Source organism: Micrasema longulum, unplaced genomic scaffold (genome assembly GCF_059751315.1).
Source record: "Micrasema longulum isolate JH-2025_06_02 unplaced genomic scaffold, ASM5975131v1 h1tg002563l, whole genome shotgun sequence".
NCBI lineage: Eukaryota > Metazoa > Arthropoda > Insecta > Trichoptera > Brachycentridae > Micrasema > Micrasema longulum.
Window position 1 is genome coordinate 87,082 of NW_028279701.1, and position 25,741 is coordinate 112,822.

The 25,741-nt window shown below is 31.2% G+C and overlaps 1 protein-coding gene across 2 annotated transcripts in view; it reads left to right on the top strand.

Annotated features, from left to right (window-relative positions):
- Window positions 1–25,741, top strand: part of Rab3 (RAS oncogene family member Rab3) — a 47,917-nt gene that overhangs the window by 9,750 nt on the left and 12,426 nt on the right. The window contains exons 1-2 of one of the 2 annotated variants that reach the window (XM_088240704.1): window positions 16,573–16,696; window positions 17,390–17,496. In XM_088240704.1, the coding sequence (XP_088096830.1) occupies window positions 17,390–17,496 (107 nt within the window). In that variant the 5' untranslated portion in view covers window positions 16,573–16,696. Of the gene's footprint in view, window positions 1–16,572; window positions 16,697–17,389; window positions 17,497–25,741 lie in introns of those variants that run through there. The other variant, XM_088240703.1, reaches the window with a different exon arrangement.

Here is a 25,741-nt window from a genome sequence, read left to right on the forward strand (position 1 = left end):
GATATGTTTAGTTATATTTATTCTTTTTCATACGTACATGTACACTATGTTTGAGATGCAATAAAATATTTTGGAACAATATGATTACGTGTTTATCATATATTATGTATTTAGGTACTAATATACCTGTAAAAAAACATATTCGGGCGAATTTGTGGCCTACACACTTTGTACGTAAACAATTTTTCATTTAGGTAAACCTTTATTGTACAAATACATGCGTTTATTATTATTTTGCTCAATTAATTTTAGTCCATATAAACAATAAATTGTTTCATTTATTGATTAAAAATAACATATAAATACAGAATTACGAATATTATATTCTCAGGAGTTATACAACTTATTTCCGGACAAAAATCTGTGCTGACACGGAAAAAGAGCGTTAGTCTGTGTGGTGTAATTTTACAATATGGCTGTTTTACTCATTGACAGCTAAGGCCTCGGTGATTTTTTATTAATTAAAAATGTATAATTTAAAGTTTCAACTTCAATGCTTGAATATATATAAATATAGGATTTTCTACAAGACGTCATTTTTATTTTTTTTAAATCGCGTATTTATATTTATTTACGACTTGTGTCCTTTTTTCTTGTTTTTTTTCTCCACACTACAATCGATTTGGCACTATGTGCACTTAGGCCTTAATTCAGAGATACATTTTAACTTCGCTATTGCTCAAATAAGTTATATTTCCACTAAACAATCTTAATTTTTTTCAAATTCTACTTATCTTTTCTTTCTCAAGCTCACCTTCAACTATGTAGGAGGTTTAAAGGATATTGATACTTTTTCCTGAGGGTTCTACTATTTGCTGTCTTACTGATATTACTACAACTACAATCACGCCATTTTCCGTAGAGTTAGGCAGAGAGAATAGACCGCCACACACGTCTTTTCTGGCATACATTTCTAGCTTTTTCCACATTGATACATATTGTCATACACGCCCTTCGATTCTGCCTGCTTTTGACATGATAAGACATAAGATTTTGGTTTATCTAAGTCCCACGTTTCCGTTCATTCTCGCAATATATACCTGTTTTACCATTATTTCGTCATCCATTCGTTTTATATGACCAAACCATCTCAGAGATTCTTTCAATTTTATAAATTATACCTGACTCAGATTTACATTCTCCCCTGATTTCATCATTCGTAACCCTGTCATACATTAATTGCTCACACATTCGTCTAAGAGATCGCATTTCGACCGCGTTCACTCCGCTTTCATCATTCCTCTACTCTTACTGATACACTTAAAGATATCATGTATCATTTCTCAATCTCACTGAACATTTACATTTTTTCCTCATGACTTTATTAGGGGGATAATTTTTTTGGCTCTAGACATCTTCGACACGACGTTATCTGGGACTTTTTCTTCTTATAACAGGAAATATGCGGCAACTATCACACTTAGCAGGCGGGCAGTTTAGGTTTGACGTTGACTTTTGATATTGGAAGGACGCCAATAGACCAAAGATAAAATGAGTGCCCTTCTACAGTATTATAGATTAATACTATTGCTTAGCACTGCGCGCGCAAGTCGACTTGTGCCCGTATTTCATGTAACAATTTACAAATATCGACTTGCCCAAATGTACAATTGCCTTTTTATCGCTATGATGAGGAATTTTTTCATTTTCTTTATTTTAATTGTGTATTTGTAAATGGAGAATCAAATTATATAATTAACTCAATTTGGCAAAAAAACCCTACTGTTAAGTAAATAACAGCATTTATCGATACTATTCCTGGCCGATTACCTTTCGTTCCCATCCTTCCTTTGACCCATCCTTATGGTACCTACCTAACATCAAGATAGATATATTTAAAATTAGAAGATTTGGATTTGGAACAAAGACAAAACAACATTTTTGACTTGACATAAAATTGGAAAAAAGGTGGTTGGAATCGTCGCGCGTCGTTGAAAACAATGTTATATTTAAGTTCATTTGTGATCCAGTGCTAGAAATTGAAGAAAATTCAGATTATATTAAAGGTAGGTATTCACTACATGTATCAATTCCTTTCTCAAATATTTCCCAATAACAAAACTGAATGAAATTCGTCTTCCATTTACAGTCCGCCTTCTCGTTAACACCTACTTATGCCCATTTTCCGTGTCAGCACAGATATATTCGTTCAAAATTGTAAAATAAAAAAAGTGTAGGTACCGGAGTACTAAACGAGTACTTTCACATCATAATTATAACATAATTACTCATATTGATATGAAACTAATTTTGAAATTAAAGGGGTTTTTTTGTTATTTCAAAGGAAAGTGTAGTATGCAGGAACCGGGCAATATTATTCAGCGACTTTTAACAAAACTTGTTAAAATGTAATTTTTTGGAGTTTTGTAGTGATTTGTCAGAAAAATCATTGAAGTTAATACTAAGTGTTTATAGGTTTAAAGGAATAAAAAACCGTTTTCTCTTATGCACGTCCCTTATTTATGGTTCCTTAATTATAAATAACTCAATTATATATAAGTTCCAAGGAACTGGAAATGATTTATTGCCCTATTACGTCCGAATAATGTAATCAAACTGCCTCGCACCCTTGAATTGGAGCACCATTTTGTCTTATTCTATATCAACACGTTGAAACATATATTTGTTTATTTATTTATCTACTTTTATACAAAAGCTTAAACAATACAAAATATTGTCATGAAAACGATAAAATTAAAAATTATGGAGTGTCATGATTTTGCTAATGAAATCGTATTATAAATAAATATAATATTATAATAAAATATGTAAATATAACAACTTTGTTTTTAACCACTAATTTTTATTTTTCACCGACCGGTTTCAAAGCAAACAAGCTTCTTTGTCAAGGTTTACGTAACTAATGAATTGGTTCCTTTTTATTTTATTTCTATCATGTTCACAATCATGTTCAAAATAAAAAGGAATCAATTCATTAGTTACGTAAACCTTGACAAAGAAGCTTGTTTGCTTTGAAACCGGTCGGTGAAAAATAAAAATTAGTGGTTAAAAACAAAGTTGTTATATTTATTTTATTATAATGAATAACCACAAAGTTAGTGTTTCAAATATAAACTTTATAAAATAAAACATTATTTAATGGAATAAAATAAGAACTTTAAAATATTGTTATACTCAGATTGAAATAATTCTGGTTTGTTCGCTTTAAAGTCCATCACTGAGCACTTAAAAATGTGCTACTTATACTTGCAGTGTGTTTTATGCTTTTTTTAAAGTTATTTATTTTAGAATTTTTGTTTGAAACTTTGCACTAGATATTTGTTGTCAAATTTACAATATGCTTAGAATAAGTCTTCTTTTCTGTTTATATCCGCTCCCTACGTGGAGCAAATGGAGTCCACAATCTACCTCCAAGCTATTCGATCGACTGCCAGCTCTAGTGCATCTTCTCAAATAATTGGTGGTCCCATAGTTCAATTCCCAACAACATATCTCAGATATCTTTTTCGCAATCGTCAATTATAAATACGTTATATTATAATTACACAAATATAATACTCAGTATGTACGTACTGGAATGTACGTTCAATCAGAAATAAAATTGATGATATCCCCAACATAATTAACGATAATAATCTAGACGTTCTTGCATTAACGGAAACTTGGCATGAAGACCATAATTCTGTTACCATTAATCTACTTCGTAGTAAGGGTTTCAATGTTATTGAAGAGGCACGGAAACCATCCATTGAAACCGTTCATAAGAAAAATAATATAACATGGACGAACCACGGTGGAATTATTGTACTAACAAAAAATCAGCTTAAATTAACAAAAATTAAAATACCACTCTACACAACTTTTGAATGCATTGGCTGTAGGGTTAGCGCAGGCAGCAACCATTTTACCTTAATCACAATTTATAGACCAGGTTCTAAAGCACCACCTCGGAAATTTTATTCGGAAATAAAATCTTTACTTGAATGGGCCATCACTCGTACAGAAGTAACATACGTAACTGGAGATCTGAACATTCGTTTCGACCGCAAGACGGATTCAGAATCGGTTCGTTTTAATGCACTTTTAAGTGATTTCGATTGTTCACAAGAAGTAAATACCCCTACACATGATGCGGGAGGTACACTTGATGTTATAATACGACGGAATTGTGATAAAAAAATCACAGTTTTTGTAACAGACATCGGACTTTCAGACCACAGATTAGTGCACTGTAAAATTAATATCCAAAAACCAACACCAACTTACAAAACACTCGCATCAAGGCCATGGAGAAAATTAAATTTAGAACATTTTAAATCCGAACTTCTGACATCGTTGATTGGTCCGGACATTGACCGTCGCTCAAACGACGTCGATCAATTGGTTGGGTTGTACAATAAGGTACTATCTAACCTGATAGACAAACATGCACCATTTACTACGAAAACTATTCGAAAAAGGAAATCTGATGCATGGTTTGACGAAAATTGTCGACTCAAAAAGAAAGAGCTAAGACGTCTAGAACGCAAATACAGAAACACACTGTCAACTTTGGACCGATCAATATGGTTAGATATGCAAGCCTCTTATAGGACATTTATAAAAGAAATAAAATCTAGTTTCTGGTGTACAAAAATCACTGAACAGAAAAAGTCTCCAAAACAACTCTGGCGAAGCCTTCAATCTGTTCGTGGTGACTGTATAGCAGAGACATCTAACACAAGCGCTACTGCCACTGATTTTGCCGACTTTTTTACAAATAAAGTCGAAAAAATCAGACTGGCGTGTAGTTCAGCGAAAAAACCTGTAATTTTAGATAATGCCCTTCAAAAATTCAGTAAATTTGAACCAACGTCTATAAATGAGGTTAAAAAAATTGTTGCAGCATTACCCAACAAACAATGTATATTAGATCCGATGCCAACATGGCTTTTGAAAAAATGCATTAACGTATTAGCTCCATTTTTAACAGATTTATTTAATACATCCATGGAGCGCAGCATTGTTCCGAGAGCCATAAAAAAAGCAAATGTAACTCCACTTTTAAAAAATTCCCAACTAGATGTGGAAGATCTTTCCAGTTTTCGCCCTATTTCAAATCTTCCCATCGTATCAAAAATACTAGAAAAAATAGTTTCTCACAGGCTCGTTAACTATATCGAGCGGAATTCTTTATTTTCGGTAAGGCAATCGGCATACCGACGTTTTCATTCCACGGAGACGGGAGTAATAAGAGTACTGTCTGACATTATAACGTCGGTGGACTCTGGTAATCTGGTGTTGATGGCTCTTCTGGACATGAGTGCTGCATTTGATACTGTAGACCATAATATTTTGCTTGAACGTCTGGAGAAAACTTATGGTATCCGTGATCAGGCACATATGTGGTTCAGTTCATATCTTAATAAAAGAGAATATGCAGTCGTGTTCCAGGGTAAAAGCTCAACCAACTTTCGGGTGTCTACAGGAGTGCCTCAAGGGTCAGTACTCGGACCACTTCTCTATCTCCTTTACACTAAAGATATAGAGAACATTATCAAAGAATGTGGATTGTGGTCGCACTGCTATGCAGATGATACGCAGATTTATTTTTATTGCAAACCAGGCGAGAGAAGTGTGCTTGTCAATTTAATTGATGGATGCATCAAGAAAATAGGAAACTGGATGGCTGAAAACAGACTAACATTAAACCCATCAAAAACTGAACAACTGTGGGTGGCTTCAGCCAGACGACAGAATTTGATCCAGGATACGGCTCTACCCAATGTAGGGAGTGCCGTTCTACCCACCGTTAAACTACTGGGAGTTTTACTCAATTCTGACCTATCTCTTGACGCTCAAATTAGTAGAACGATAAGTTCATGCTTCTACCAGCTGAGACAAATTAAATGCATACGCAAAAATTTGCCGGTTGATGCCGCCCGTCAATTAATAAATGCGTTTGTAGTGTCTAGAGTCGATTATTGTAATGGTATCTATGCAGGTCTACCAATGAACAAAATGACTCGCCTACAATCTGTATTGAATGCCGCAGCGAGACTTATTTTCGGAATCTCTAAGTTCAGTCATATCACTCCACTACTTCGGGAACTACACTGGCTACGTTTTCCACAGAGGGTCGAATACAAACTCTGTTGGCTTATGTATAAGTCACTGCACAACTCGGCTCCGGAATATCTAAGGGAACTATGCATTCCAGATGAACTAGCTGACAGGCGTCTCACGCTTAGATCAGCTACGTCTACGGCGAGAGGAAAAGTTATTATACCTCTACGCAAACAGCGCACTAAATTTGGTGAGCGCGCATTTGCGGTCGCAGGCCCTATGGCATGGAATGCTCTCCCAGCAGAGGTGCGAGGCTGTGAAAGTGAAGTGATGTTTCGGAAAAAACTTTAAACCCACTTGTTCTCTAAATCATTTGAATAAATCCGTAGCACGTGACAGCAAAATAAATTATTTTAATCAAATTACAAATTTAAAGCTTCAATTAAATTAACTTAACAGTAGAATCACCATGTAAAGCGCCCTTGAGGTATTTTATTACGAAAATGGCGCTATATAAGTTATCCACAATAAATACTCAGATTCACGAAATCTGGCTGCTGACAACCCTTAACTTATTACAGTTCTTCCTTGAACTCGGTACAAATTGAATCGGTCATTTGAGAAACCCCATGAGTTAGGATTTTAACAGAAGTGGATGACTTGAAACGCACATCATCCTGTTCATAAACCAATGTTTTATAAAAGATAAAAGTTAATTATAAAAAATTACATTTCTACCGATTTTTTATTTCTTAAAGAAGATATAAATATTTCATAAATTTTTATTTTTTTTAAAGTTTTTCTTTTTCTTAAAAGTTTAGACTGGCTAACTAAACGAGTTTCTCAAACAGCTTATTAAAAAGAGAAATATCTAAAAATGGATTGAGAATAATTTATTGTATTTTCAAAATATATATGGATATTGTGTTTTTATATATAACTTTTAAACAGAAATTACAAAAAAAATATGCCACTGGAAAACACTACATGTTTGGCATTGATAATTGTGACGTCAAGATTCGTGACGATGACATAAAAATTTGAACGGTTAGGAATAAAGTTGAAAATTAACATTAATCGCGACGTATTAGGGGCGTGGCCAATGCAACGGGCTTTTTGTGGGAATTATTTACTAGCTACTAATAAGAAGCAAAAAAAAAATTTTTTTACTCGAAAGTATTTCATAGATCCTAAATACTTTAAAAATGTAATTTAAAAAAAGGTGATATTTCTCTGTTATGTAGTTGAACTGTATTCTTGAGGCTGAAAAGGAAAATATTTTTTTTTTCTTGTAACCAGAAGACTCCGGTCGTGGTTTTTGCGACATGGTGATGTGGTGTGAGTCCTTGGGAGACATTAAAATGGCAAAAAGTTATTATAAATTGGATAAGGATTGATCGGTTATTCGAGTATATTATATCGGTGTATATGAAGCTGTAAAATCACCAGGGTAATTTACCGTTATTTACAATTTTTCCGTAAAATAAAGATATGCGTATGCATGTGCATGGATAATTCAGAGTATGCATTCCAAATGCCTAATTAGAAACGATTATTATATTCTCACTTAGGTTTTTTTTTTTTATTTATCTTTTGTCACATTTAATGTTTACATCTTTTACTTAATTTATTAAAACGTAATTGGTATTCTTATGTTAGAAAATCTATGTTTTTAATTCGTTTTATGTATAACTATATGTTTTTTTAAATATAATAAAATACCGATAGGGCCGCATCAAGAGATCCAGGGCCCCTTGGTTCCTGAAATCAGGGGCCCCCTTTGGTGACTGCAAAAAACAAACAAAAAATCTTATGTATGTATTAATGTATATTTTTTAAAGTAGCAAGAAATATTAACGTTTTTATAATTTACCCAAATATTCAAATTTTGGTTATTATTTTTAACGAGTTGTAAATAACTCACCATAGTTAGGGTAGAGTGGGGTTTGAACCTCAGACCTCTGGCACCTCAGACCTCTGGTCCGCAACACTAACCACGGGACCACAACCCGATTCAAACGGTACGTTGAAACATTAACATTATAAAATAGAAAAGGAAAGAAAGAAACATAGTGAACCTAGCCCAAGCGAGAGAACTGGGTGTTGTAACGTCTAGAGTAACAAAGGAAACTGCGCTTTTGAAAATGTCATTTCCTGTAGTGATTTTACCACACGTACTTATTTAAGTGAGAAACATAGATCCATGCATCTTTATTTGTGGCATTGGTTCACGAAAAATTTATAATAATAAACCAATAAATGGTTCGGAACATTAGATTATCACGTATTTAAAACACAAGATAAAGCGATTGCTAATAATAATAAGTAAAATGAGAACTTAATTAATAAAGTATTAAATCATAAACAGAAATGCAAACTTATAAATAAATATGTATATTCTACTCATATAGTAAATTAAGAGAAGGCAACGGGAAACCACTCTAGTCCCCTCTTCCCAGGAATCACTACGGTGAGTACATCAATAAGCAGTCGTCCTGGCTGCAAAATACAAAAGTAGTTCAGGACAGATACATGATATGCTTTCGCTGTAATGATCGCCAACGTCAGGAAGACCCGGCAAAACACCGGAAGAAGAAGAAGTAAATAAAGCAAACCCACCGTAACAATGGAGGCGGATATTTTTTATTAATGACATTTTTTCTAAAACTATCTAATTGCCAACCATCAAACATTAAACCTGCATTTTACACAACTAATAATATAGGAACATTGTTAAAAAATCCCAAAAACAAAGTTCATAAATCTAATAATCAGGCATATACAAATTAAATTGTAACGATTGCGATTCAATCAACATTGGAAAAACTAAAAGAAACTTTAATATTTGAATAAAACTACACTTAAAGTGTCTAAATAATATTTTTTTTTTTTAATTCCAAACCATCTGATACAAAATAATTATAATTTCAATAAAGACACTGGATTAAAAGTACTTCGTGTAAAAAATAAAATATTAAAATTAGACAACTTGAAAAACTTAAAAATTAATTAAGGGATTCATAATAATAAAAAACAATTAAAAACCAAATAAACAATATTTCTTTTAGTCAACTGTCTTGTTTTGAAAATATGCATCTCAAATTACCACCCTTTTAAGAAAAAAAACACTTGATTTATTAGCTCCACGTGTAGGTCCTACAGATAAAATTAAATAGGAAAAAAAATATTAGTTACGTAAACCTTGAAGAAAAAGCTTGTTTGCTTTGAAATCGGTAGGTAGAAAAAAAAATGTGGTTAAAAACGAAGTAGTTTTATTTATTTTATTAAAATGAATAACCATAAAGTAAGTGCTTCAAATATACAATTTATGTTAGAAGTTTTAATTCCTTATAGGCACTTTGTTGATGCAAATGCTGAACCCACTTTGCCATTTAAGATACTGTTATCAGTGAAGATCCTCAATTTATCCCGTTTCATGTCAGGCAGCATGGTCATCCAACTTGTAGTACTAGGATGTACTGGGTATACAACTGATAATACTCGGTATATCTGGGCCGGTATTCCAAACGCTCTCGCGGCCGTACTATCTTTTGTATTTACATACAAAATACACGAGAAAAACTGTTTTCTCGTGCCGCAAGAGAACTTCAGAATAGCACCCCTAGTGTATCTGAAATTATTATTCTAGAAATATTGTGTACACCACGAATTATAAAACTGGATATACCGGATATTCCAGGATTTACAATACTAGGTATACCGAGTATGTCAAGACTAAAAAATCCAATTATACCGGGTTTACTATGACTATTAACCCTTAGGCTACTAAACAACCATATGCATAAGACATCGTCGTTGTTAATCCAGGAAATTAAATTCTTACCAGATTTTTACAGACGCCATATCTCTTATAATGTCAATTTATTTCGGGTTCTGCTGTAACACTCGCTCGTCAGTGGGATAAAATATATTTTTTAAATACATATTAAAATCAAATTAAACAAATGAAAACGGAAAGCGTTTCGTCAACTAGGGTCTTACAAAAAAAAATATAATTAAATAGATTTATATTGAGGAAAAATATAATACAAAGTAGAATATAAAACGTCAGAACCGAACTACGAAATAAAAAATAAAAAAATGAAACGCTTATAGTCAACAAACTTTCGTAAACGTTTGTAAAGTTGAATTATAATAGTTTCTTGTAATTATTAAGATTCTAGCATTTTTATCAACGCTCAACGGCAGGGGGTTCTAGCTAAATATCTCATTAAATTGCTTTTTGGTTATTTAAATGATTTATTTTGATACTTTTGGTCATATAGAAATCAAATAACTACCTTGGTCCTAGATTGCATATAATAGTGGGAAAATACAAGAAACTAGAAAAAGAAACGACTAAAATGTTCATTAATCAATGATGAACTACTGTGTATCCCTTGCTACTATACCTAACCCAGTAGTTATTGTTAACACTTAATTAACGGTAATAAGTACAATAATATAATCATTAAAGATTTGAAAAATCCTTCAAAAAATATAATTAAACCCGTAAATAACAAAACAAAAAATACAAAAGCAACATTTTTTCGTTTTTAAAATATATATATATGTTAAAAAATTATGCTATTTCTTTTAATAAAAATAATTACTTTTTAAAATTAATTTTACCTAGCAATGAAAAACCTAAAGAATCACAAGTCCCTTGGTATAGATTATATATTAAAGGACATGATAAAATATGCTGAAATAATTTTACCAGAGAAATACACACTATGTTCAATAACATTCTAAAAAAATCCAAACACCGCAAGAGTGGCTCACGAGTATCACAATACCTTGACAGCCTCAAAAAAGTCCATAAAAACATATAAAATAAAAAAAAGGGAAAATAAAAATTTAATAATTAAAAAATAAATAAAATAAGGATGAGAGTGAGAGAGATGTCGGTGTATTTTTCGGACGCCAGCTATTCGTAGAGAATAACAATTATTTATGTTGGCATTCAGTATAATTATATCAATGTGGAGGGGTGAGAATGGAATAAAAATAAGTTGCGTGTATTTGATAATGTATTTAAGAGAAATTATTATATTAAAGTTTGACTAACCTAACTTAAACTAGCCTTAAATCTACTAAAACAATAAACTTAAAATTAACCTTACGCCCCGATGCGCAGTGTGGTGTCGCAAAAGCGACGTGGGTCCTTGGAGTGGCACGTGGGCTAATGGAGACTAATGTCCTGTCAAACAGATTACAAGATCTTTGGAAAAAAGAAAAAGAAGGTATTTTACCTGTGTTCAAATGTAAATCTTCTTCTCTTAGTGCTCTGTCAGGTATCCTAAACGTTAGCATTCACTCTGGTAAAAGTCTCTCTGTCCTGTGCTGCCCAGAAAATCTGCTCCACAGTCTTGAACCCAGTCCAGTCTCGTTTATTTCGCACCCAGAACATCTGTTTTTTTCCAGCCTCTCTGTGACCCTCAATCTTGCCTTTCAAAATTAAATGAAGCAAGTGGTATTTTTCTCCACGCATTATATGCCCCAGATACGAAATTTTACGAACTTTTATGGTGGTTAAGAGTTCTCTGTTCGTTGAAGCTCGACTTAAGACTTCTGAGTTTGTTATCAGGTCTGTCCAAGATATCTTAAGCATTCTGCAATGCAACCACATCTCAAAAGCCTCCAGCCTGTTCATAGTGTTCACCTTTGGAGTCCAAGTCACACAACCATACAACAATACAGACCACACATAACATTTTACCAATCTTTGCCTTATTTTCAAGTTTAGATTAGCATTGCAGAATAGGGATTTTATTTTATTATAAGCATCTCTTGCTGTCTTAATTCTGCATTTAATTTCTATATTTGGGTCAAGAGTCTCTGTTAGAATGCTGCCGAGGTACTTAAACTTGTTACCTTTTCATGTCACTACCCTTTTATTTGAGAGGAAATGCGGATAAGAGTACATAAATGTAAATAAAAATAAAAATGTAAAAAAGAGGAAATAAATGTATCATTAAAAACTTCAAAAAGTAAAAAGGTTAAAAAGGACTCAAAAGAAAGCTGAGAAATATGTCTCGTGCGTCAGAGTATGATTATATGCATTTAAAATCTTTTCTTTTTTCTCCATTTCGTTTTATGTACATATATTTTTCCTTCTTACTTCTTATTTAAATAGTATCATATTAAACTAAAATAGAATTTATGTGAGTTAAAAAAAACAAATATCACTTGGCACACCTAGATGTGCCGTGCCGTGCCTATGGGCTACATGAACGAAAAGGTAAATTGTGAAATATTTAAATGTACACACATTATTTATGAAAAATGTAAAATTTGTAACCTTTGTTTAACAAAATAATGCACCCCGCTGTGAGATAATTAAATCATTTTAAAAGCCAAAGATAAAAAATGGATGTAGCTGGTACACGATCTCAAAGATCAACTGTTACAATGGGTGTACCACAAGGTTTCATATTAGGGCCTTTTATATTCCTCTTACCTTATATTATATTAATGACTTACCTCATCTTATGAATAATAATCAGAAGATTGTATTATTTGCAGATGATACATCGATTATATCCAAAGTAAAATGACACCAATCGGTTATTGACGACATAAACCATAGTTTTTCCATGGTGTTAAATCGGTTTGATTCCTAAAATTCATTATTAAAATTAAAAAAAAAACAATGTACGAGATTTGCAATACGTAACGTCAAACAAATTATGTTTAATTTAAATCTTAAAGACAAGGAACTGGATCTTGTTGTTACAATTGTATTGCATACGATTTTATAATAAATTACCCCTTGAAATTCAGGCCTTGTCAGCAAAGACATTTAAGAATGTTGTCAAACAAAGGCTGTTTAAAGGGGGTTATTTTATGTTTGAAAGACAATACTGCTTGGCAGTTAGTTTATGGTTTCATATTTGGGTTATTTTAATTCAATGTTTTATATTGCTAATTTTAATTTGGATCAGATTACATTTCAGTACAAATTATAAAGAGAATCGAAAAAATCTACCTTTAGGGTAAATTGTGAATGTTACACAGTGTGATCACTTTATCCAGTTGAAGCTCTGTATATGCCGAGACTTCCTTATTTGTTGAAAAAATATGTTGCATTCATTCTTATAAATTTGTGTCAGATTAAATTATACATACCTACCTAATTACAATTTTTCGTATCATTATATATTAATATACATACATTAAAATCGTTAGAAATAAAATTCTGAAAAACACTATTAAATTTTAAGAAACGTCTTGAAATAAAACGTGGTTGGTAAAAAATAGTTTTTTACAGTTACAAATCCAATAAAAAGATAATTAAAAACACCACATAAATATAAACTTTGATATGTTTGTATGAAAGAACAGTGTGTGTTTATATGTGTGCGTGAGTGTGTGTAGAAAATCAGTAAAATAGAGGGAGAGGAATGCATTTAATTATATTTTTTATGATGTAATAACTTATGTTTACATATAAGTTACAGTTACATACAGCTCTTTAACTTCACTTAAATCAACAAATGGTTGAATTTAAGAAATATGTATTTAAGAATGATAATGTTACACAGTGTGTAAAGTGGCCACTTAAACCAGCCAATGACAGGTCATAAGCCCTGTAAATACCTAGACTTCCATTTTCTCTTCATTAAGGTATTCTCCATCCCTGTTGTAATTTGATAATCTTAATGACTCCCGAGGGGGTGAAATCCAGTCTTTTGTCTACAAACATTTGGACAAATTCAAATATTGTAATAAAACAATAAATGTTTTTCATATAATAGAACCTTTTCTAAAAGTACGCCGCCAACACATGTTTCAATAATTTGTCTCACTCTGTTCCATTTAAATATTGGGTATTGTATATTTTTCAACTGATTTTTAAACGTACCTACACTTAAGATAATATTGAGTTTTTTATAAATTATCCTCACACTGTATAATATTTACCAGTCTGAAGATGCAAATTAAAGGGTGAAAGCGCTATTTGGTCAAATATATAAGTGGAATTGTAAAGAGTATTTTTTAATTAATAACTTAAATGTAAATATAAGTTATTACATCGTAACAATGGAATTCCATCAAGAATTGTCAATAAATAATTTAAACAAAATATATTTTTTATGTAATTTGTTCACACAGTAATGAATGAGAAGGCATTAAAAATTACTGTACACATATTGCCAAAAAGTATACAAAAAAAACCGCCGGCTTCCTACCTCGATTTTGGAAATGCTTCGTTTCCCTACCTAAACGGCGCGGCGGGCGATACACAGTATGAAATCATGTAAGGCAGCGCACGAGAGTATCTCGCGGATACGGAGTCCGGATATAATCTAACACCCCACAGTATCCGGAGTAAGGCGGCACACAAAGCACGCGCGGACACTATAACATTTCTTACCTGTTGCTTGCTGGGATATTTCTCCACCGCCGGTTATAATGATGGTCAGCAGCGACTCTGATTCAGAGACCGAATGTCATTTAAATTGCACTCCTCCCATACGATTTATTAATCCGTATACTCGTTATTGGTTGGAAAATAACAAGGTGATTTACTGTGCCCTGGGCGGTACGTACCCTAGTTCGTATAAATAGACGGGATTGTGTGTATTTATCACCAAATTATATTTTAAAATGAAAATGAGATCGCTGTGCCATAATCATATTAGATTATTGTTTAATTTTAACTGTGCGCATTAAATTTAAGGAAAAATAAAGCCTTGTTTTTCTTAAAACACACAATTTTCTTCGCTTCGAAAGTTGAAAAAAAAAATCCAAAATTTGTTAAAATTGTTATTCATGCTGTAAAATATTATTTGTTTTTGAGTTTGTCACAATTTAATTTATTATTGGTTCCTAATATCAGCATGTTTTACGAAAAGGCAAAAAGATGAAGAAAAAAAAATACTACTATTTAAAAATTGAAGTTTCCTCCGATTAATTAATCAATTTATTTTCCTTAAATTTTTAGATATGAGTCATTTAGTAAATACATTAAAAATATTTACTGTCAAAGTTTGCTAGTAGTTTAGAATTATAAGAGGTGGAAATTTAATAATTAAAATAATAATAATAAACGAAACACGAGTAGCATAAAAAAAAAACCGTTTTTATATTTTCTTAATATTTCATTTGAGATTTCAGAATTTTTTCTGATATGATTAAATTATAAAATAAATTATACAATTACTTCTCTTCAATGCCTAGTGAAAGATTGACAGTTTTACTCTAATGAATATTAAATGTCAATCGATGCAACTGATATCGAAATCAATGCACCGCAACATATGTTTCAGTTCGAGAAAGAACAAACATAAATAGTATGAACGTGTATTTTTATAATGATGTAACAAGCTGCCTTATAATTTATTTTACATACAGTTTGATTAGGTTAATTTTTTTAACTCTTTCGGTAAAAACCCATGCTGAGCGGAAATGTTTTAAATAAGATTATTCTTAAATTAATTAATTATTTAAACATGACGTTGGACTTGTTTATCACATATTTGAAATAACAATGACAAATAATAATAATGAATATAAAAATGTATTTTGTTACGCACACCTGAGAATCAAATAATAGTTAATAAAAACGTTGTTGAATTCCAATATTTTTTTAAGCAAAACTGTGAATTTAACGTTTTTAATAATGTAAAAAGTAATCTGAAACAAAATGAAGTTGAAAATAGTGAAAAAAAAAAACATAATAAAAAAGGTAACTCCATTTTAAACTTTTATTAAAAATGGACAAATTCGTAAGATTCGGTGTTTTTTTTTTGTTTTTTAATACACAACAAATTCAAAATACCAACATTCGTGTTATATAAGTATCTACTGATTAGCACGAATGGGTTGTGGTAATATGTTAATTAATTCTTATCAGTTAATTTGTAGCAAAGGGCGTTTTAATATAAATGACTTTTAAATTTTAGTATGATTAGTTGAAATCTAGTATTTAAGTGTTTTTTTTGTAAATATTAATGTTAAAATAATGAATAATAAGTTTAAATACAATTTGTAAAAAATCATTATAGTAGCGGAAACACGATTAGGAAGAAAACGACATACCTTAAAGAAAGTAGGTATTTTTGTAGTTCATTAGGTATGACTTAATTAAATTTGATATCCAAAACAGTTTATGCAATAAAATTTAAAGAAAAATAAGAACAAAAAAACAGATGATAAATAAATAATATAAATTTAGTAACTTCAAGTAAAAACAAAACTCTATTTATAAATAATAAAAAAAACAATCAATAACAACTTTTATCTTTATAGTGAAAATTGAAATAAAACACAAAAATACCATTGTAGGAATAAGGCCCCATAGCGTTTTTTTTTGGTAATTATGAAAACTCGAATCTTATTTATTTTTTTAAACACTAAAATTACAAATGCTTTTATAACGTATAACTCTCGTTGGGTTTTTATTATAAATATATATTTAAATGGGCATGAACTTTAATAAAATGTCCCTACGCCTCTGATAGGGGAAACGCATTAGTAAGATAACGTAAAATATTCACTGTGTTCCCTTTATAGGTCGACCGATAAAAATCCCGTTTAAAATTAGTTGCGATTACTTCCAAAGCATTACTGACTAACTCTACTAACCATTTGGCTAACGTTCCTAGAAAATGTAGCATGTGTCACTTGTTGCATCTATAACAATTTTTTTGTCTAAAATTGAGACAAAAAAAATTGCAGTCTGGTAATAGAAAAATTTAAATACGTATGATTTTTTTAATATAACCTTTACCTTTGTGATATTAATACTAATTGGGTTTATTTTGTGACAAAATAAGTTTTAAAATCAGTTAATTATTTTCTGATTATGGGCTGATAAACCCTAACAGGTAGACGTAAAAATATATTTGAATCTCCTACAAAAAATAAAAATTATTATTATATTGTTTTTTAAAATATTTACCATAAAATGTTCTAAGTGATTCAAAATTCGTAATTAAATTGACTGAATTGTCGTCCTGTAGTAGTGATGCGGACTCACGGGCTGGGGTCGCTTTACTACAACTTGATCTCTCCTTTCAAACAAAGTTCTTTACGACTTTGAAATCTCCCCAAAATCAAAATATTTAAAAAGTCCCATTAATATTATACATTTCCACATAAAGATTCTTACAAATTAATGAATAAATCAGTATAAACGAGTAGGACGTAAGATGAATTAATTAGGGAAAACAAACATTAATTTATTCGGTGTAAAACTATGATCGCTTATGTTATACGTTATCTTAATCACGTATGTTACCTATCTACGGAACCAGTTTAAGCACAAAAATGCACCTAGATGTAACCATATTATGCATACCAAAAAATAAGTTTTAATCGGTATTTCACTCTCATGTCTTCGGGAATATTCAAAATCCATTATTAATTGTTTTAGATGGCGGGAGGAGCAGACCCCAAATGGCAAAAGGATGCGGCGGACCAAAATTTCGACTACATGTTTAAACTACTCATTATTGGCAACAGTTCAGTAGGAAAGACTAGGTAAGCATTTAATCACGCTTTCATTGTTTTAACATTGGTAGTAGATAGGACTAATAAGAGGTTATTTGTTGTGAAAGCAGATACTTATTAGAATTCCGTATTAAAACTTGATAAGGTATCCCCAAGGTCACACATGTTTTTGAAAAATAAAAGTATCGTTAAATCCATTATTCCATTTTCCACAGAGGGTCGAATACAAACTCTGTTGGCTTATGTATAAGTCACTGCACAACTCTGCTCCGGAATATCTAAGGGAACTATGCATTCCAAATGAACTAGCTGACAGGCGTCTCACGCTTAGATCAGCTACGTCTACGACGAGAAGAAAAGTTATTATACCTCTGCGCAAACAGCGCACTAAATTTAGTGAACGCGCATTTGCGGTCGCAGGCCCTATGGCATGGAATGCTCTCCCAGCAGAGGTGCGAGGCTGTGAAAGTGAACTGATGTTTCGGAAAAAACTTAAACCCACTTGTTCTCTAAATCATTTGAATAAATCCGTAGCACGTGACAACAAAATAAATTGTTTTAATTAAATTACAAATTTAAAAGCTTCAATCAAATTAATTAACAATAGAATCACTATGTAAAGCGCCCTTGAGGTATTTTATTACGAAAATGGCGCTATATAAGTTATCCATAATAATAATAATAATTAAAACTGTTTTATTTTGGATACCTTACCAAATTTCAGTAAGAGGTCATTCAGCGTTTTTTAATAGCAAATAAAATATAAACATTTGTCAAGATTTTTTTTAATCCATTGACAACTATGACGCAATTATGATTTTATAAAAACTAAGATTTTTTTTAATACCGGTTAAAAGTTTATTTATGAGGACATTGTTTCTACCGGTTGCTCTCCGAAATATGTGAATTTTTATGTTATGGTCAAACGGGTCCTTGTCACCAATTTAGGAACTAAATTGTGAATTGAGATGACATGCTTTCATACACGTGTATATAAAGGATTATAAAAAAAATACATTTAATTTTACTTTTTCTTAGATTTAAAAAAAGTTTCACCGGACAGTTCAATATTTGCATTGTCCAAGAAATCCAAGAAAATATCAGGTAGTAGGTACTAATTTTCCACAACCTTTCTTATAAATCCATGCACAGAGTGTCTAGTGGCAGATTTCAAAGTTTAAAAATTAAAGCGATATAAATAGGCATGTTATTAAAATAATTCTTAATTTGATTTTATGTACATAAATGCGGATTTGGTTTTTAAAGACAAAATAATTCCGTTTATCACTTTGTTTTACAAAAATAATACTTTATTCAACTGAAATATAATTGGAATCGTCAAATACAATTCACTTAAGTAGTTTGCTTTTTCATTTTAAATTCAGAACTTGATTTTTTCTTACTCCGGAATCTTATCAACTTTAAAACACAGAATAGAGTTACTAAAAGTACTAAGCTGTTTGTTACATATGTAGGTTCTAACTTTGTACGACTCTCTCTGATTTCGCTTTTATATTCTTTGGCCAATAAATTTACCTATAGGCAAAACAAAGTTCGCAATTACCTGCTTTCACTAACTCCCAGTTTGCCTGACTACCCTCATTCTTAGAAATAATTTCATTATTTTACAATTGCTTCTGTGTATTTTTTAGAATTGTGTTGGGTATCCACTTAAAGTTATTACATTTTAAAAAACTACATCAGTTTTTTTATGAGCTATGTCTCTTTAGATGTTCTTCAAACATCGCTAAAAAAATATAAAGAGACCGGGTCAAATGTCTATCGCGATAATATCAACAAAAAAAAAACCAATAAAATATTTCACATCGTGAAATTTTTCGTAGAATCGGCTTTTCGGAGTGTTCTGGGAGAGTTTTATTTTGAAAAAAACCTTCAAACCGGCTCTCTGGAGAGAAAAAAGGGATGTGGTCGGCAGCACATGACAATTCCAAGAGAAGGTCGGCTGGTTGCCAAGCTTATTGTAACCGAGCCGTTACAGGGGAGGGTGGTTGCTTCGTCTCCATGGTCCCTTCGAATCGGCCCACCCGGCGTAAACGGAAGGCCCAGGAGCCTGGCGTACCAAGAAATCTCTGACCGCTAAATCAACCTCGATAGCTCTGAAAAGAACTTTCTAACGGGCCATGTTGATACAGAGAGGCGATCGCAGTCAAGACAATCAAGAGAGGATACCTAGAGAAAGAGAAACACACAACTCAAGTGTCTGGAGCGAACTGGCTGACAAAACGTACATATTATAAAGCGTTGCGGATCCACTGTCTGTAGCTTAAGTACGCGGCCGGTTAAGTTTTCCCCGGTATAGCCAAGGCCGAACCTAAAAGTGAAACAAATCATCTTTATTTTGAATTCAGCACTTGGCTTTGACAGATACCGGAGTCCTATACCATTTGGTATTCATGTTAAATTAACTATAAACGCGCACGAGACAATAATAATATAGATGGTGGTTTTTAATTCATCTCCAGCGCGTCCGGAACACTTATCAACCAAAATCGTTTTCTTACTACTGCAGAAATACAAAGAGATATTAGATCTACGTGTCAAATCAAGTTTTCGGTGTGGACAGTTTCCAGGAAATTATTGTAATATGGATTTCAAGCAAGGGGTACCACAAAAAACGTCTTCTAACGGATATAATAAAGAAGACTCGCCTAGATTGGCCATAAATGCACCATGTACATAGGGGTATTTCGCCGATCTAGCCGGACAAAACTTTTTTTTTCTATTGTATCAGTCTTAATAGATTACATAGTTGACATGACCTTTATAAAGTATTTTGCATTATTTATAACAATATTAGAAAAAATCAAAACTATAAATGAAACTATTTATTTTTGTAAAATTACGATATAAAAATTAGGATTTGAATTTCAAACTTTTGCTTTCGTTAAAACTAAACTAGAACATAATTAATTAATCTATTATGATTATGACTATGTCGATAAGTACCTTAATTTTTTTATCATCCTGGGCATTCTCTTCGTTTCCTGAAATCTCTGAATCGGAGTCATTGTTGTCAGAGTGAGGTTCAGCTTGTATTAATAACTCATTTGCAACTTCTGTGAAAGGCATTATATTGTGCGTGTAGGCGTGCATTTACACATTAAAATCAACTATAGAACGAAGAATACGCTCTGCCGTTTTTCTTCACTTACTTCTTTTGCTCAAGTCATCGAATAATTTCAATGGTCGACCCGATCTTCACTGCTCACCTCTCGGTCTTTCAAATGTTTTCTGCAGCCATTTATCGTTAATTTGAAGGAATTTTTATTTAATTTTATTTACTTTCTTAGAAGATGTGAACCTCTGTTAGGATTCATATTTTATGTACGAAAACTTTTGTTTTAATTTATTTATTTGGTCAAAAGAGTAGCCTTTGCAAGACAAAGTATAAATTTCTCAATATTTTTACCTTTCTTCAAAATTGGGTGAGTTTTGCTTTTGCATTTTATTTTACAATATTATTTGGGTCACTACTCTTACTCTTGACCCACCAGAGGATCCTGAAACAGAACCAGTACCATATCACACATGTTAAATTTTCGTTATAATATCTTTTGTTTATATTTTTATGTTTATTGACCCAAAAATCAAGAAAATGTAATTAAGAACATCTAAATTGCTAAAGGTTATTACAATATTTGAGTTCGTCCAAATGTTCGTATTCTCCATCCCTCTTGTAATTAGTTAATGATAAAGGTTATATTGTACAGACTCTTATCTATTAATAAAAAAAAAAGCCTGGACGCACCCTGAAGTACAACTAATATCTTTCAATGCCATAAAATGCGGTTTACATTTTATAAAAAAAGAGTGAAACAAACAAAAACGTTGTTTTTTTTTAATGCAGCGGATAACTTAGTAAACCAAGAAAAATACGTGCGTTTCTTGATACGGTCAAGTTTAGAATAAACCTACCACATCGATCATAGCCGATAAAAAGCAGAATAAGGGGGGGGGGTTACCTTTTTTCTCTGTTCATTTAATTTCGTTAATCACATGTTATTTTCTACATGCTTTTGTTCCTTTTAAATTCACTTCTGTCTTGCTAGATGCGGTTAAAACTCGTTTGTGCGACTGATGATTGGAAACAAGTAATATTCTCCGATAAATCTAAATTTGAAATGTTTGGTCCACATAGAAAGACGATTATCCGGCGAAATTTTGTCGAAAAATTTAACCCTTAACCCATAACTTAAACCGCAAAGCATTTACCCTATGTCATGATATGGGAGTGCATGACAGCTCATGGTTTGGGTACACTAAAAATAGTTCAAGGTACCATGAATGTTATACAAGATAAAACAGTTTTGGAAAATTATGCGAATACATATTATTTAAGAAACAGACAACAAAACTGTTTTTAAAACATTTTTGTTTGTAAGTGTAACTTCTTGATGGAAGTTCATTGTAATTTATTATAGAAATAAAAGATGAGTGATACTTTAATCCAAAAATATGGAATAAAAAAATAGTTAATGATCCTTAATATAAAAATAATTTTATTTATTTTACTTTCATGCAACTTTGAATTCTCTATCCTTACCCTTGTTTTGTATAAATACAATGAACTCCTCAATAAAGATACCAGTCTCGAAGATATCTCAAAAGCGATGAAACCGGTCATTGGATATTCTAAATATGTGGATTAAAGTATCACTCGTCTTTTACTTCGATAATAAAAAACTGTTTTTGCAAACCAGTTGTAATTATATTTTTGTAGTCTGTCTCTTAATAAAATACTCATTTATGTAATTTTTTTTATGATCGAACCTTGAAACAAATATAATAAAAGTTCAAAATGTTGTAAATAATTTACCGTTCCTTAAGACGCTTTTGGTCAAAATTAAATCAAAATGAAACTTAAATAAGGAGTATAAATATGTACTTTTAATTCAGGTATTATTTTCATTAAAAAATTAAAACCTTATTAAATGCATTTTTTAAAGCTCAATGAAAGTCAATACCGTAAAAAAAATCTTTTTTACAATCTTTTCTCTTTATAGACAGGTCTGTTTTTATTTATGATTTTGTACCTACTTCTTTTAAATACATGTATCACGTTTTTTTTTTTTTTTAAATATTACTTACCATGATCAAAATGATAAAAATACGTTTATAGTTTCATTTCATTTTTATTTATATTTTTTACTTATTCACATCGACTGTTAAAATTTATTAAAAAAATTATAATGAAACCATGTATGTATTTTTATTATTAAAATTTAAATTCAGTTCCAGCAAGAAATGTCACAACAAAAACTATTATTTTTTTTACTTACTATGTTTGTACTAATGTTATGGGTATTTGTAAATTAACGATCCTTGGGCGTATACGTGTAAATATATTAACATTATTTTTTAATAAAATATCTGAAGACGATTATGGTATAATAACAAATTTCATAACATGTGTTTGTATTTTGTTTAAATTTACTTAAACTTGTTGAAATCAATTTTGTAAATAAAATTTTAACTCGTAAATTTATTCTGTTACATAAATTAATTTACTCGTATAACCGAACATTAATAATCAAAATAAATATAACTAACTTAAATTTATCTATAATTCTACGTAATATGATTTATCTCTAAAGGTTGTTTCGATTGAGTACAATTAAGATAATATTTTGAAATGCCTAAAAGTTGTTAGTACTTGTAAACTCGAATTAAATATTGCAAAAACTAAATGCAAAACTGTGTAAGAAATATATAACAGAATACAATAAAATATTGATATATAAATTAAAAAATCAGTGTAAACATAGATGTGAAATTTAATTTTTAAAGACGTTCCCAATAGGTACATAAGATTCGTCAAATCTAAACTTTAGGTAGAAATACAAGTTTATGTTCAAATTTATAAATAGTATGTTTTAGTAGTTTATTTTTAGAAATTGAGTTGATAAATATCAAACGCCAGTATGTCCACCCAATTTTTTATTTTCTCATTATTTCACAAAACACTGTCAAAAAACTGTATTTGAAATCATAAACTAGTAGGTCCACATGGACACTGTGGTAGATCGTTGTGGACATACCTGCGTTTGATATTTATCGACTTAATTGCCGTTTTGAATAGATTAAAAATAAACATATATATAGGTATTAAATTGTCAAAATATTTTCTTGTATTATCCATAAAGTTTAGGTATTTTGATAGTAATCGGTTTAATGCCTTTGCGACAAAAATCCTATGGGCGAGAGCCGACCAATCCAGTCAACATTTTTTTATCGACTCTTCGGAGTCGAAGATCAGTTGAAGCAAGTATAGTGAGTGACAGAGGGTCTCCAACTGTAGTTCTTGCTCTCGCTATCTGACGTGAAGTGTGCAGCTGGGGGGGGTTGCTGTGAAGCAGCAGCGGTGAGCGATTGAACAGTGTGAACATCTCCATAATTGTCTGCAATTCTTCACAATATATGTGTACAGTTGCAATTCAGCCTGATCAAGCTGAAATCGATGACCGCCGACACAGGACTACCATGCACCATACCGCTACCGCGTGCTTCTTTTGGGTGATCTTTAATTTTGTTTGTCTGAAGCCCCTTTATCCAATCAATGCAAATGCTTTCGGTTGTCCTCCAAGATCCATTACTTATCGCAAGCAACGATCTGACTTAGAATAGGAAAATATCACATGCTACGAATACTGATAAAAATGGTTATAGAATAATAAATTGAATTATCAAATGATATGGTGGAGAAATATTTATATACACATATGTATATTTTTTTTTTAATACGTCAGTAGAAAAACGCAACATGTTTGGCCTTGATAGTTGTGATGTCAAGATTTGTGATAATGTTCTAAACAAACTTGAATGGTCAGGAACAAATAAACGTGAATCGTTGCGTATTAGGGGCGTGGCCAATGGAATGGCCGTTTTTGCGGGAATCCAAAATTACAAATTTAAAAATATTTTTAATGCTACTAATATGAGTGAATAACTTTTTTTTTTACTTGACAGTATTTCATAGACTTTTATTTCTTTTAAAATGTAAAAAAAACCGTGATATTTCCCTATTCCCTCGTTATTGTGTTGGCTCACCAGGTTGCCGGTGGCGTAGATTCAGTTCATAGAGTATCCACTTCTCAAACTTCTTTACTTTGCTGATTTTATGTAAATCACTTAATACAGTATGTTCACCTTCCTTAAAAGCTGTTGCTTGCTCAGTCATTGTTAAAGAGGCTCATCTCAAACAAGACTGTATTCCGTGAATCCGATTTCCCTATCGCTTTAAATTCCTTACATTCGACCTTAGTTTCCAATCTTCCACATGGTCTATTGTTCATCATCAGGCGATCTGGCGTTTAATCCGTATATATTATGAATAATTTTGCCTGCCGCTTGCGTCCCGTCACTAACACGACAGAACCATTCAAAAAAAAAAACAATTTTTCATCTCCGTCTCTAAATTCATGAAAATATCTGAGCAATGATAAAATACGAAAAATCAAATGACTCACCATGTTTGTAATAAAATACATAGAAATAATACAAAAAAATATTTAATTATGAATTTCTACGCAAAAAAATATAGCCATGTTTGAATTGGTTAGTTTTTAGAAAATAAAAATGGCAATTTTATAGGTCGTATCTTCATCAAAAAGTATTTTTTCTCGTGTGAATTATTAACGTTTATCGATACTTTTTTAGACATTCAAAAACATTCACATTTCACAGAATAAGGGTTGTACATGTGAATAAATAAATTGGCTTCCTTTCAATAAATCGACAAAAAAATAAATTAGCGGTTTAATCCCAAAAATAAATCTAAAGGTGAAATCAAATACATTTCAACAAATAACACCGCAAATATGAATTAGATATTGTTGAAAAATTAAAAAAATATTTATAATAATAATAATGTTTATGTTACTTTTACATTTATATCATTTCTCTAACGTTTTTCTTTGTTAAGGAAAAATAAGAAATCTGCTGACAAGCCGGTTTTGCGGTTTAGTGGGTTCCATTATTTTTCCTTTTATATTTTTCTGTTCATGTTTACCTTCTTAAATAAAAATAAATAAATACAAAAGAGAAAAACTAAATCTCATATTTCACTTTACAAGGGTTTTGCAACGGACAATGGGATATCGAAATAAATAATATTTTGGCTTTAAAATATTTCAAATCAATTATTGAAAAAACGTTCGTGATATTTTTTTATATAGTAGTTTGTTGTATTAATCAAATAATACGTACGTGTTCCGAGGAAATTTTGAACTTAATAAACGTTTTGTCTACTAAAATA